Here is a 15,210-nt window from a genome sequence, read left to right on the forward strand (position 1 = left end):
CTCATCAAGATGGCGTCGTGACAGGGGGCCGAGGAATACAGATATGCTCTCTCAAAATACCGATATTTCAATTTTCATACAGATAAATACCGATTTTCAGTTTTTGTGTTGGATTCCATAGGGGCAAACCAGGTCGAGCGACCTTTTTTTTTTGGTCGCAAAATCAGTTTTCGCACTAAATTGATGATTGATTTTTCGAGAAAAATATTGTACAGATAGATTTTTTCGCCAAATACAGATTTTTGGAAAAAACAGTTGACAGCACTGCTATCAACTGTGGGGGTATAGGTGGTGCTAGAGGTTATGTCAATTGAGTTGCAAGCTGAGTTTGCGCTAACTTGTAAAAATTGTACTTGCAAACATTCGTTTCGTGAATTTTAGTTATTTAGTTGTACTATCCACTTAAAATATGTGCGACACTCTCTTAATGAATGTGATGAGTTGCAATCGTAAACGGTTGAGGTCCGATGACGATGGAGGAGCATTAGTTCTTCAACGTAAGATGTTCATAAACCAACAGCGCATGGATCAGCAAGATGAGCGAAAGATGAAACAAATTCAAGGTTAGAAGGTTTTGTACTATGGAAGGTTTATGTCTAATGCGTCAATTGAAATAAACATAAACCTACGAATGTTGATTTGAATACCGTTAGTAGCACCAGCTGTGTTATTATTTCATTTTTCTCGATTCAAGGGGTCCATATGTTAAACTAAAAAACGTAAAAACCTGTAATATATATATATATATATATATATATATATATATATATATATATATATATATATATATATATATATATATATATATATATATATATATATATATATATATATATATATATATATATATATATATATATATATATATATATATATATATATATATATATATTCTAATTCCAACTTTGAATTATTTCAAAGACCCATTTTAGTATCAATATTTCCTAAATTGGAGACTAGTTTCTTTCCAAGCTAACTGAGTCGAATTAACTAATATCTAGTAATTACCCTCTTGGAAAAATCACTCAACGGTGGTCCTTCGTTGGTCCAATGAACGTCCAATCAATCGTTCAACGGGAGGCCAACATGGGACCTTCGTTTGCCGATTTTGAAACAGACCGTTGAACCGAATGCCATTTTTTTCGTTCAACAATCCCGGCAGACAGAAGTCCATTGTTGAGTCATTTTTATATGGGAAGCTGGAGCCCCGTTGGACTAGTTTTACTGGAGAATTTCTGAAGTGTTTTCCACTATTTTTTTTAAACTTACACTACATACCTGCACAATACTTCTACTTCACGTAGGATAACAACAAATTTTCATTCTATAAAAAGGTAACACCTTATTTTATCAATATTTTTGCATAAGAAAAAACAAGAACAAACAAACTCAGCAAACTGAACGTATATTTCGTGCAGTACTTTTGCCTAGCTTTTCAATACCATCGTGATCAAAAACAAAATTTGTAACATGGATCAAACAGCTGTTTTCGTTCAAACAATTTTCTTGAAACAATTGAAAAAGGTATGTTGGTTTTGAATTCATAATATCCCGAATCAAAAATCAGAACGAAAAGACGCCGATCTACTGGCTTTGGTAGAATAGTGAAAACTTCTAAAATGTGAGTAAAACGAAATATTTAAAATGTATGCAAGGTAAACGTTCAAGAATTGTCAATTTTTTAAAATGATATGTTGAAATTCATAATTTTGAGAAGGAATTTTTTGACTTCGAGTGGTCATCAATTAGAACATTTCACAATTTAAATTTTTCTGGGTGGAAATAGTGAAGCTTTGAGTAGCTCTGAATTCTAACGAATTCCAGTAATTTCTCTGAGTGGGAATATATTGGCTTCGAGTGGCCATCAATTTAAACATTTCACAATTTAAATTTCTCTGAGTGGAAATAGTGAAGCTTTGAGTAGCTCTGAATTCTAACGAATTCCAGTAATTCCTCTGAGTGGGAATATATTGGCTTCGAGTGGCCATCAATTTAAACATTTCACAATTTAAATTTCTCTGGGTGGAAATAGTGAAGCTTTGAGTATCTCTGAATTCTAACGAATTCCAGTAATTCCTCTGAGTGGGAATATATTGGCTTCGAGTGGCCATCAATGAAAACATTTTACAATTTAAATTTCTCTGAGTGAAAATAGTGAAGCTTTGAGTAGCTCTGAATTCTAACGAATTCCAGTAATTCCTTTGAGTGGGAATATATTGGCTTTAGGTGGCCATCAATTAAAACATTTTACAATTTAAATTTCTCTGAGTGGAAATAGTGAAGCTTTGAGTAGCTCTGAATTCTAACGAATTCCAGTAATTCCTCTGAGTGGGAATATATTGGCTTTGAGTGGCCATAAATTAAAACATTTTACAATTTAAATTTCTCTGAGTGGAAATAGTGAAGCTTCGAGTAGCTCTGAATTCTAACGAATTCCAGTAATTCCTTTGAGTGGAAATATATTGGCTTTGAGTGGCCATCAATTAAAACATTTTACAATTTAAATTTCTCTGAGTGGAAATAGTGAAGCTTTGAGTAGCTCTGAATTCTAACGAATTCCAGTAATTCCTCTGAGTGGGAATATATTGGCTTCGAGTGGCCATCAATTTAAACATTTCACAATTTAAATTTCTCTGAGTGGAAATAGTGAAGCTTTGAGTATCTCTGAATTCTAACGAATTCCAGTAATTCCTCTGAGTGGGAATATATTGGCTTCGAGTGGCCATCAATTAAAACATTTTACAATTTAAATTTCTCTGAGTGGAAATAGTGAAGCTTTGAGTAGCTCTGAATTCTAACGAATTCCAGTAATTCCTCTGAGTGGGAATATATTGGCTTTGAGTGGCCATCAATTTAAACATTTTACAATTTAAATTTCTCTGAGTGGAATTAGTGAAGCTTTGAGTAGCTCTGAATTCTAACGAACTCCAGTAATTCCTCTGAGTGGGAATATATTGGCTTCGAGTGGCCATCAATTTAAACATTTTACAATTTAAATTTCTCTGAGTGGAAATAGTGAAGCTTCGAGTAGCTCTGAATTCTAACGAATTCCAGTAATTCCTTTGAGTGGGAATATATTGGCTTTGAGTGGCCATCAACTGAAACATTTAATAGTTCAAATTTCTCTGGGTGGAAATTGTGTAATATTCAGTACTAACGATTTTCATTAATTTAGCTTCATTGAAATATGATGGCTTCGCGTGATCATTAATAAAATAATAATAAGTATTTCTCTGAGTGAAAATAACGGGATTTCTAGTGGTACCACCAACTAAGAATTTATTTTTATAAAGCGTACGGTAGAAAAGTGACCCAGATTTCGATAATAATTTTGACCAATTAGAATATTAAAAAAAAAAAAAACTCGAGTGTTTTACTACGTTGTTTGTTTTTAGAAATATGAAGACTATTACAAAAAACAAGATATTGCTTTTATCACATGCATTGGCAACAGAAAAGAAACGTACTGTTTAATTGGCAAAGAAATTGAAGAAAATACAAACCAATAAACACCAATTACATCAGCCAGCAGATCCAGTGAACCGTGACGATAATATCAATCAACACCAAATTTTACGCAAAGATCAGAACTCAATGGCCGATAACTCCCTATTCCTAAATTCAATTAACAATCTATCATTCGCTTCACTGCATGTTCCGGAGTGTAAAGCAATTGACAATGAGGAAGAAATTGATAGAAAATCTTTTGAGCAGTGGAAGGAACTACTTGACGCTTCTATGATACTCGCCGGTGTAGCTGATGAACAAATAAAGTTTAGTATATTTAAAATAAAAGCAGGACCCAAGTTGCTTGACATATTTGAAGGAACGAAGAACTCTATAAATTTCCCACCCGAAGATGAAAAACCATATTCGAATGCGATTTCTCGACTAAAAGAGTTTTTTGGATCTCGTGATTATTGTCTAATGCAGCGACAAAAGCTTCGATCAATGGCACAAGGCTCCGTCGAATCTGACTTGAAATACGTAAAAAGAATAGTTAACGTTGCTAAGCTTTGTGATTACAGCGAAGATGTCATGATAGAGAACGTATTAGACGTTATCCAGTCTCATGCTATAAACCCTGTCGTTAGGGAAATCGGTCGAAAAATAATGAGGAAATGTGGTTCTTTGGCTGATCTATTAGGAAAAGTTCGTGCTTGTGAGATAAGTAGAATAAATGAAGATTTGTTTGCAAAAAACCATCAACAAACAAATCATGCAGAATTAGCTGCAGTGTCGACCCATACAGAGAATGGATTTAAGTCTCGTTCCCAGAATCGTTTTCATCGTAAAGATGGTTTCCCAAAAAACGTATTTGTAAAACAGCAGAATGGAACTCATAATCCATGTTGGAGATGCACAAGCACATATCATCTACCCGCAGCTTGTCACGCAGTTGATAAATTTTGCAGGAACTGCCAAAAGAAAGGACATATTGCAAGAGCTTGTCGTGAAACAGTTCCAGCTCCATCAAAACGATATAATAATAACAACGATAATCCAGTACCAAAAGTCCGTAAACTTTTGGCAATTACTAAGGATAGTGATAATGATGATAGTGAATCGAATCCTGTAAGTGTAAGTGCTTCTTCGCAATAATGTTCACAATTATTAAATTTAAATTAAAAAAAAACAATTAATAAATTTTCAGAAGAATAAAAATAAATAAATAATTGCTTGGAAAATAATAGAATTCTATCATTACAACAAAAGTATAATGAAGTGTATCGTGTAAATGATCTTTACAAACATAATGATAATGAGGGTATTATTATCGGTTTTACAGGGTGATTTTTTAAGAGCTTGAGAACTTTTTTAAACAATAAAACGCATAAAATTTGCAAAATCTCATCGGTTCTTTATTTTAAACGTTAGATTGGTACATGACATTTACTTTTTGAAGATAATTTCATTTAAATGTTGACCGCGGCTGCGTCTTAGGTGGTCCATTCGGAAAGTCCAATTTTGGGCAACTTTTTCGAGCATTTCGGCCGGAATAGCCCGAATTTCTTCGGAAATGTTGTCTTCCAAAGCTGGAATAGTTACTGGCTTATTTCTGTAGACTTTAGACTTGACGTAGCCCCACAAAAAATAGTCTAAAGGCGTCAAATCGCATGATCTTGGTGGCCAACTTACCGGTCCATTTCTTGAGATGAATTGTTCTCCGAAGTTTTCCCTCAAAATGGCCATAGAATCGCGAGCTGTGTGGCATGTAGCGCCATCTTGTTGAAACCACATGTCAACCAAGTTCAGTTCTTCCATTTTTGGCAACAAAAAGTTTGTTAGCATCGAACGATAGCGATCGCCATTCACTGTAACGTTGCGTCCAACAGCATCTTTGAAAAAATACGGTCCAATGATTCCACCAGCGTACAAACCACACCAAACAGTGCATTTTTCGGGATGCATGGGCAGTTCTTGAACGGCTTCTGGTTGCTCTTCACTCCAAATGCGGCAATTTTGCTTATTTACGTAGCCATTCAACCAGAAATGAGCCTCATCGCTGAACAAAATTTGTCGATAAAAAAGCGGATTTTCCGAATGGACCACCTAAGACGCAGCCGCGGTCAACATTTAAATGAAATTATCTTCAAAAAGTAAATGTCATGTACCAATCTAACGTTTAAAATAAAGAACCGATGAGATTTTGCAAATTTTATGCGTTTTATTGTTTAAAAAAGTTCTCAAGCTCTTAAAAAATCACCCTGTATAACCGGAGTCCCAATATCGTTTTTAATTGATTCGGGAGCTGAAGTTAACACTATCAGTACAGAAGATTTTAATCGGTTATTAACAAGTGAATCCGCAAAAAAAAACCTTGCTTAGCATGAAAAAGGGATCCGACATACCATTAAAGGCTTACGCGTCTGAAAATGCAATTCCTGTAATTGCAACATTCGTAGCTGAACTATTTGTTTCGGAAGATCGCCCGCGTTTTTATGAAAAATTTTATGCTGTCGCTAACGGAAGAGCATTGATGAGTCGAAGTACAGCAATCCGTTACAGTGTTCTACAAATTGAATTGAATGTTCCTGTATTTCAATTTTCCAGTATGCTTCTTCAAGGAGAAATTCGAGTGATAAATACATCACAAGAGTTTCCAGTATTCAATGTACCACCTGTTAAACTATCATACGATTCAACGAAACCACCATCTAGAAACATTTACACAAACATTCCACCAGCTTTCAAAGAAGAAACAAAAAAAAGACTTTTTGATCTTTTGGCATCTGGAATCATCGAATTTGTCACTGAAGACATGGACAGGTCCTTCTGTTCTTCTTTATTAGTTGTGCCTAAAGGTAAAAACGATATCAGACTAGTGGTGGATTTAAGAGGACCGAATAAATGTATTATAAGAACTCCATTTCGTATGCCAACTTTAGAATGTATACTGGCAGATCTGTCGGAGGCTAATTGGTTTTCTACAATAGATTTAACGAGTGCTTTTTTCCACGTGGTTCTTCACGAAGATTCAAGACATTTAACCAATTTTTTTGCCGGACAAGCAACATACAGATTTAAAAGACTTCCTTTCGGACTTTGTAATGCTCCTGACATATTCCAAGAAATTCTCCAGACTATAGTTTTGGCAAACTGTCCAGGAACTCGCAACTATTTAGACGACATCATTGTTTTTGGAAAGAATAAAGCAGAGCACGACCAAAATCTTAATAACGTTTTAAGCCGATTACAGGAGCATAACGTGAATATAAATATTAAAAAATGTTCAATTGGTAAACAATCGGTGAAATTTTTGGGATTTACTATGTCACACGATGGAATGAAAATAGAAGAGTAAATTGTCCGCAATTAAGCAATTCCGTAGACCAGAAACTACATCGGAGGTTAAGAGCTTCCTTGGACTCATGAATTTTACAGAAAGATTTATCCAGAACAGGGCGGACAAAACAGAAAAACTTAGAAATCTTGCAAAAGCTGTTGAATTTTATTGGAGTCAAGATGAAGAAGATGAATTCCATTTTCTTAAGAACGAAGCATTGAAGTCCATTACAAAGTTAGGATATTTCAACTACAAAGATAATACGGAGTTGTATGTTGATGCTTCTCCCGTCGGCTTGGGTGCAGTTTTAGTACAATTTAATGAGAAGGACATCCCTAGAGTTATTGCTTGTGCATCAAAAGCTCTAACTAACTCTGAACAAAAATATCCACACACACAAAAAGAGGCTTTGGCTATAGTATGGGGCATAGAGAGATTCTCATTTTATCTCATGAACAAGACATTTTCTGTGCGTACAGATTCCGAGGCAAATGAATTCATTTTCGGAGACGGTCATAAAATAAGCAAAAGAGCTGTTTCTCGCGCCGAAGCATGGGCCTTAAGAGTTCAAGCATATGATTTCACTATTAAACGTATCCCAGGACATTTGAATGTGGCAGACGCATTATCTCGATTAATAAAAAGGACTCAGATTGATGAGCCTTTCGACGAAGAAAATAATAAACATCTTTTATATGCCTTAGACGCAGGATCAATGGATATAACATGGCAAGAAATGGAATCAACATCAGAACTAGACGATGAACTTCGGTCAATTAGAATGGCTATACATACGGAAAGATGGCCGGAAAATCTACGCCGCTTTGAAGCACAAAAAAATGAATTACGAACTTATGGGTCAATGATTTTTAAAGCCGATTTAATTATTTTACCTAACGTTCTTCGATCAAAAGCCGTTAAATCAGCTCATCAAGGACACATAGGATGTGCTGCGATGAAAAAGATAATGAGAGAGTTTTTCTGGTGGCCCGGAATGAGTAAGGATGTAGAAACATTTGTAAAGAAATGTGAAACATGCCTGACTATGTCAAGAAAAAATCCTATTCCTCTATCAAGTCGCGAGCTGCCAGATGGTCCATGGGAGATATTACAAATAGATTTTTTGGCCGTCCCTAATTGTGGTTCTGGCGATTTTCTTATAGTAGTTGATACTTACTCCAGATACCTCGCAGTAGTAGAGATGAGAAGCACAGATGCTCGATGCACTAATTCAGCTCTTTGTAGAATATTTTACACATGGGGTCACGACAAGTAGGATCATAGTAATAGCCATGCAATGATTCTATACGCTATGAACGACTGCGGTCTGTTGAAACAGGAAAGTCAAATTCCAATCTCTAGTGTCTACCAGATGCACAAAAGTTTCTGAGCGGATGGTAGCACTGTCAAGGAGCTGCTAATTCTTATGTTTGTATTATTTCTTTATTTTCGGTTAAAACAATTGCCTGAGCTCGAGGAGGAACTCCGAATGGAACAAGAAATTCACGAAGAGTATGAGAATTCATGATTAAATGAAACAAGAAAAAATACAATTAAGAAACACCTACCATCTAAGATAAGGTATATGAAATCCAATAAATACTAACATTAAAATTCGTCCAGCAGAGAAGAAGATACACCTTCAAATTCCTCGAAATCGGACGGGACAAGGCAGTCCCTAACAACCGTTGAATTTCTTACAAAAATTGTAATCTCTACTTAGATGTCTGTTCTCTGTGGCCATCATAATCACTGCCATCCTCATAATCTGATTCCACAAGATAAGGTGTTTCTTAATCTCATCTTAAAACCTTGGAAGAACGTTATTGAGGGGCACAGAAGCAGCTTTGTTTTCTACAGATAGACTATTCTTCGTGAAAAAACCATCAGTTGAAGGAAAAATACTACTGCTATTCTCTTTTTGAAGTTCCGCTGAAGGACAGCGAGGAGAGCTGGGGTGGCATTATGTAACTAAGTCGAATCGTCTTCTTCGCACAAACGCTCATACAAAAAACCTTTCGTTTCTAGCTAGGACAGGACCTGACAATTGTTAAACCACTTTTAGGACCAATTTCGGGCCAGCTCGTGATTGGTTGAAATTGACATTAGCAAGTACAAGTTGTTGAAATCAATATTACTACAGGGTGGTAGAAAAAGTGTTGTCAGTATCGTCGGTAACAATGTAGCTTGATATTGGTTATTTTATTTTTCGGGTCATCTTTTCAAAATTATTAATTTGAATAGGATTTAAGTTCAATTTGTTTTTAAGTCCTGTCGATGCGGAAAGTATACGAGTACATTTAACAATCACTGGATGATACAAAGAGAAAGCCTGAAAATGGTTGAGAATAGCACCGAATCTTTGGATACTTCTGTATGTTATTATTTTTCTCAAATAGAATATGTTGAATACTTAATAATAATGTTAATAAAGCTCCAAGAATCCCCTGGTGGGACAAAGAGTGCTCAGAGGCTAAACTCGCAAAACAAAATGCTTGCAAGACGTTTCTAAAACGGGGAGGAGGAACTCCTCAGAATTTTGAAAAACTTATGGTTTTAGAAACCAAGTACAAGAGCATACTTCGAGCCAAAAAATGTAGCTATTGGAGACATTTTGTCGAAGATTTGTCAAGAGAAACCTCAATGAGCACTCTTTGGAATACGGCCAGACGAATGAGGAATCGTAACGTGGGCAATGAGAGTGATGAATACTCGAACCGATGGATATTTGACTTTGCTAGGAAAGTTTGCCCAGATTCTGTTCCTACGCAGAGCATTATACGGGAATCTCCTCCAAATAATGGTTTTATTAATAACCCATTTTCAATGATGGAATTTTCTATAGCACTCTTGTCTTGTAACAATAACGCCCCTGGGTTGGACAGAATTAAATTCAACTTGGTGAAGAATCTGCCCGACCTCGCAAAAAGACGTTTGTTGGAATTGTTCAACAAGTTTCTTGAGCAAAATATTGTTCCACCTGACTGGAGACAAGTGAAAGTTATCGCCATTCAAAAGCCGGGGAAACCAGCTTCCAATCACAACTCATATAGACCCATTGCGATGTTGTCCTGCATCAGAAAATTGTTCGAAAAAATTATTCTACGACGTCTCGACACTTGGGTCGAGACGAACGGTTTGTTGTCAGATACTCAGTTTGGCTTCCGTAGAAATAAAGGGACGAATGATTGCCTTGCATTACTTTCGTCTGACATCCAAATTGCCTTCGCTCAAAAGCAACAAATGGCATCTGTATTTTTAGACATTAAAGGAGCATTTGATTCAGTTTCCATTGATGTTCTTTCAGACAAGCTCCACCAACATGGACTTCCAGCGGTTATAAATAATTATTTGCACAACCTTTTGTCAGAGAAGTGCATGTATTTTTCACATGGCGATTTGGCAACATTCAGAATTAGCTACATGGGTCTCCCGCAAGGCTCATGCCTCAGTCCGCTCCTCTATAATTTTTACGTGAATGACATTGACAGCTGTCTAGTAACCCCATGTACACTAAGACAATTGGCAGATGATGGCGTGGTTTCAGTTACTGGGCCCAAAGCTATTGATCTGCATAAACCATTGCAAGATACCTTAGATAACTTGTCCGTTTGGGCTGTTCATCTTGGTATCGATTTCTCTGCGGAGAAAACAGAGTTAGTCGTCTTTTCAAGAAAGCATGATCCCGCGCAGCTTCAGCTCCATATGATGGGAAGAATGATCCAACAGGTTTTAACTTTTAAATACCTCGGGGTGTGGTTCGATTCCAAATGCACGTGGGGAGGACACATTAGGTATCTGATAACGAAATGCCAACAAAGAGTAAATTTTCTTCGAACAATAACAGGATCTTGGTGGGGTTCTCATCCGCAAGATCTAATAAAATTGTATCAAACAACGATACTTTCAGTGATGGAATATGGATGCGTTTGTTTTCGTTCCGCTGCAAACTCTCATATTATCAAACTTGAGCGAATTCAGTACCGTTGTTTGCGAATTGCCTTAGGCTGCATGCATTCGACACATACAATGAGTCTTGAAGTTCTGGCGGGAGTTCTTCCATTAAAAGATCGATTTTGGGAGCTTTCATCACGCCTGCTAATAAGATGTGAGGTGCTGAATCCCATGGTAATTAATAATTTCGAACGACTAGTCGAGCTTCGATCTCAAACAAAATTTATGACAGTATATTTTAACCATATGTCACAGGAAATCAACCCTTCAAGATATATTCCTATCCGTGTCAGCATCCTAAGTGCCCCTGACTCAACTTTGTTTTTCGATACATCCATGCAGCGCGAAGTGCGTGGAATCCCGGATCATCTACGTTCGACGGAAATCCCAAAAATATTTTCAAGTAAGTTCAGGCATATTGACTCTGAGAAAATGTTTTACACGGACGGATCGCGAATTGAAGAAGCGACAGGGTTTGGTATGTTCAACAATAATGTTTCGGCCTCATTTAGGCTTCAAGAACCTGCATCTGTTTATATAGCAGAGCTAGCAGCAGTTCATTATAGTTTGAGTGTAATCGTCACATTATCTCCAAACCATTATTTCCTCTTCACAGATAGTCTGAGTGCAATTGAAGCCATTCGCTCAAACGCTGCTGGCAAAAATGAACCGTTTTTCCTGGGCAAAAAAAAACAGTGCCTGAACCACATATTGAACAATAATTATCTAATCACTATAGTCTGGGTCCCGGCTCATTGCTCCATTCCTGGCAATGAAAGAGCCGATATTTTAGCCAAACGTGGTGCTATTGAGGGTGACATTTATGAGCGACCGATTGCTTTCAACGAATTCTATAGCTCGTCTCGCCAAAGAACACTTGCCAGCTGGCAAGCATCTTGGGATAGAGATGATCTGGGTCGGTGGATGCACTCAATTATTCCGAAAATATCGACAAAGGCATGGTTCAGGGGACTGGATGTGAGTAGGGATTTCATCCGTGTGATGTCCAGACTCATGTCCAATCACTACACGTTAGATGCACATCTCCTTCGAATTGGGCTCTCCGAGACTAATCATTGTGCTTGCGGAGAAGGTTATCGGGATATTGATCATGTCGTTTGAACATGCGTGGAGTATCGTGATGTCAGATCTCAACTAATAAATTCTTTGCGTACCCAAGGTAGACTATCCAATATCCCAGTTCGAGACATTCTTGCTTGTCGTGACCTTTCATACATGAAACTTATTTATCATTTCATAAAGAAAATTGGAGTTTCAATTTAATAAAGGCCCCTTTTAAGACTTAGTTCTGATCCCAGCTGCGTCCATGAGTTCAACCAATAGCTAAATTAGAATAAAAATTATGTAATGATACAAACAAACTCGAAACAGTTTATGAAATTATCAACAAAATGTCTGAAAATAACAGCTTATTTTATAATTTATAGAAGTTAATCGTTTGGTTCAAATAATATTTCCGAGTAGATTTCATAATTAATGACGAGTTACCTGATATTTAAGCTATAAGAGAATATGTTTTAATAAATTCAAAACGTTGTGACTATGCTAGAATTAAATTAGGATAAGAATATTATGTAAAAGTGATGCTACGGCGAAGAAAAACTTATGTAAACTGCCTTAAGAAATAAACGTATTTATGGAAAAAAAAGCTCCAAGAATTAATTACCCAGAATTGAGTGTTTTAGAAAAATTTTATTAAGCTGTTTTAACTGAACGTTTTCTACAAAACAAACATCTGATCAAAATGAATCCAGAGTTATATTTTTGACCGATATAACATTTGTCTAAGTGTTTTCAAATGATAAATAATTGCATGTTATAAGGGGAAAAAGTTTTCAGAATGAATAATTATCTCTACTGGCAACAGTGATCGCGAGGCGTTTATTATTTACAGCAGGGAGCAACCGGAATAAGAAGAGAAATATTTTTCTGGAAAAAGAAGCCAGTTGTCTGGTCCTGTCCTAGGTTTCTAGTTCCTTAATACGTCCTCTGCTTTTGCGTTTTTCAGTGGTGACAGTTTTCTTGGAATTTGTATGTGGAAACTTAAGTTTGATTGTGTCCATGATTGGACAATCTTGCCACACATTAATAGGCCCATATTAGGGTAACAGAGGTATTTTGGCCACTTCATATATTTTGGCCCACCTAACAAACTTTATCGATTTTATCGGATTTAATTGATGTGAAGTAACTCATGTTACATAAATTTGAAGGTAAACACATTAAATTACCTATTGCGGAAGGGTTTTTCAAAGATATTACAACATTTGGTGGATATTTATTCAAAGTGGGCCAAAATAAAATCAATCCTAAAGTGGGCCAAAATACCTCTGTTACCCTACTACTCAAGAAGCCGTTGCGAATGTCCGTTTACCAAAGCTTTTATTAGATTTTAGATTTTTCTGAATGCATTTGAATGATTTATTTTGTATTCACATTTAAACACTGCTAGTCGGGTGGAATGTTGATTAAGAAAGATGATAAATACTAAGAAATATATAACACACGAAATGGAATATAGATAATACAACTATTATTTTCAATGAAATAAAGTAGAATGACAACAAAAGACACCTACGAAAGGTAAGAAAACCAACATAAATAAATAATCAAAAGTGTTTTGGTAATAATATAATCTCCTCATATTGAAAGAGGCGTTTATGTCGCGCATGCGCTAATTCGGCCTGATACAAAGTATTAACGAGGTTTTGCATTTTGGACAGGGCTGTACAGCTGATCGAAACCCTTTCCTCACCAAAATGTATTACAAGGAAAGTTTGTGCCTCCGTTGACTTTAAATCCTCTAATCTTGAGTGTAAATATTGACATATAATAATTTTCATTTCAGATAAAACCCTTAATATGTTATTTCGAGGATCAAAGATTCATCGCCTTCCCCCAGAAGTTTGCCAAACTGAATGTTTGGCCCATGTGCGATTGATAGGCGGAGGTGAAATAGATTTTGATTTGCGTAATGTAAGTGTGTCGTTACATAAATTAGATTTTTTATCGTATCGTCACAAATGAACAAGCATTCATGCTTGACATTTCAGCGGTACTGTTCACAAACAAGCTCAAACAAAAATCGAAGAACACATCTTAAGTAATCGTCTTTACACTTTGCATCTAGTCACTTTCATTTAATAAATCTCAAAAACAAACCGTATCCAATCGTGAACAAATGTAACTCTATGTAGGCGATATGGACCGTAAATGGTCTCATCCAATTTGTCAACAGACCAACAAAAAAAAACTCTGTTTACAAACAGTACTGTTGAACTGTCAAAATGTGTTCATTCGATTGTGGTTAACAGTGACGGTAAAAAACCTAATAGTCAAGTTTCGAACTGAATCATTCATTGAAATCGGTTTCAAGTAGTGCCCCAGCTGGCTGGAGAGGAAGACGGATCGTAAATGTCGCATTTGTGACCGATTGTCACTGGTTCATGCTGACTGCATTAATTGCAACCTGGAATTGTGTGAACATTGTGGAATCAGCTGCAACTTTTGTCCGGATAAGATTTGTTTGAATTGTGTGAATATTTTGTGAGTATTCATTTACATTTGTGCTTATATTTTTGTGCTAATGGTTTCGTATTTTCAGTAATTGTCAAAACGCGGAACTTCCTTGCTGTGAACGGTGCAAAATTTTTAACTGAATATTTCGTGTGGGAAAAGTATCATGTATAAGAAGTGTTTAAAAAAAACTTGTATAGCAGAAGAAGCTTGTTTAGCGATAATCATGTTTGCAATATTATATTACCTGAATTTATGATTTATTTTTATTATAATTCTTTAGTTTGGTGCACCCATTCGACAAGTTCAACCAACCATCATAAATTTATGATTTATTTATCATTTATTATGATAGGTCTTTGAATGTTATAAACAATATTACTGCTGCTTACCCATTGGTTATACTTGTTATGAAAACATCGATTGTTTAGCATTTTACGCAATAACAGTTTTCTTAGTTTCATAGTGAAAATTATCGTAAAAATGACAACTGATTTTCGTTTTACATTAACTTGTAAAAACGTGCTTAATCGACCGAGCAGTGTTATGATATTTTTTGGCATTAAAAATGCCATACGCTTCACTATACGGCGCCGGGTGTCAATTAAAAGTTTCAAAAATAGCCGTGTAACCTTTTTCTGCCATAATTTTGAACTATAGACCCTCAATCATTTGTTGATGATTTGATAAAATTTAACAATCAATTGATTCGAAAACATTTAACTTAAACATGTATGCAACGTCGTTTCAGTATTGCAATAGTATATCATTGAAAAATCAGTTTGAATTGATCTATGTTCTCACGAGCCAATCACAGCTTGCCATAATGTCATCCTCTCGTCCGATTTACCCAATATGAACTATCACACAAAAGGAACTCTATAAATATATACTTGAACACATTCATGCTTTAGTAAACCTCTGGCTGCGAG

The 15,210-nt window shown here is 35.9% G+C and overlaps 1 protein-coding gene across 1 annotated transcript; it reads left to right on the plus strand.

Annotated features, from left to right (window-relative positions):
- The first annotated feature begins 289 nt into the window (after positions 1 to 289).
- Positions 290 to 14,534, plus strand: LOC131439538 (uncharacterized). Its single transcript, XM_058610673.1, has 4 exons — positions 290 to 563; positions 13,611 to 13,738; positions 14,142 to 14,308; positions 14,367 to 14,534. The coding sequence occupies exons 1-4, from the start codon at positions 410 to 412 to the stop codon at positions 14,419 to 14,421; spliced, it is 504 nt and encodes a 167-aa protein (XP_058466656.1). The 5' UTR covers positions 290 to 409; the 3' UTR covers positions 14,422 to 14,534.
- Positions 14,535 to 15,210: the final 676 nt, after the last annotated feature.

The sequence above is a fragment of the Malaya genurostris genome, chromosome 3 (assembly GCF_030247185.1).
Source record: "Malaya genurostris strain Urasoe2022 chromosome 3, Malgen_1.1, whole genome shotgun sequence".
NCBI lineage: Eukaryota > Metazoa > Arthropoda > Insecta > Diptera > Culicidae > Malaya > Malaya genurostris.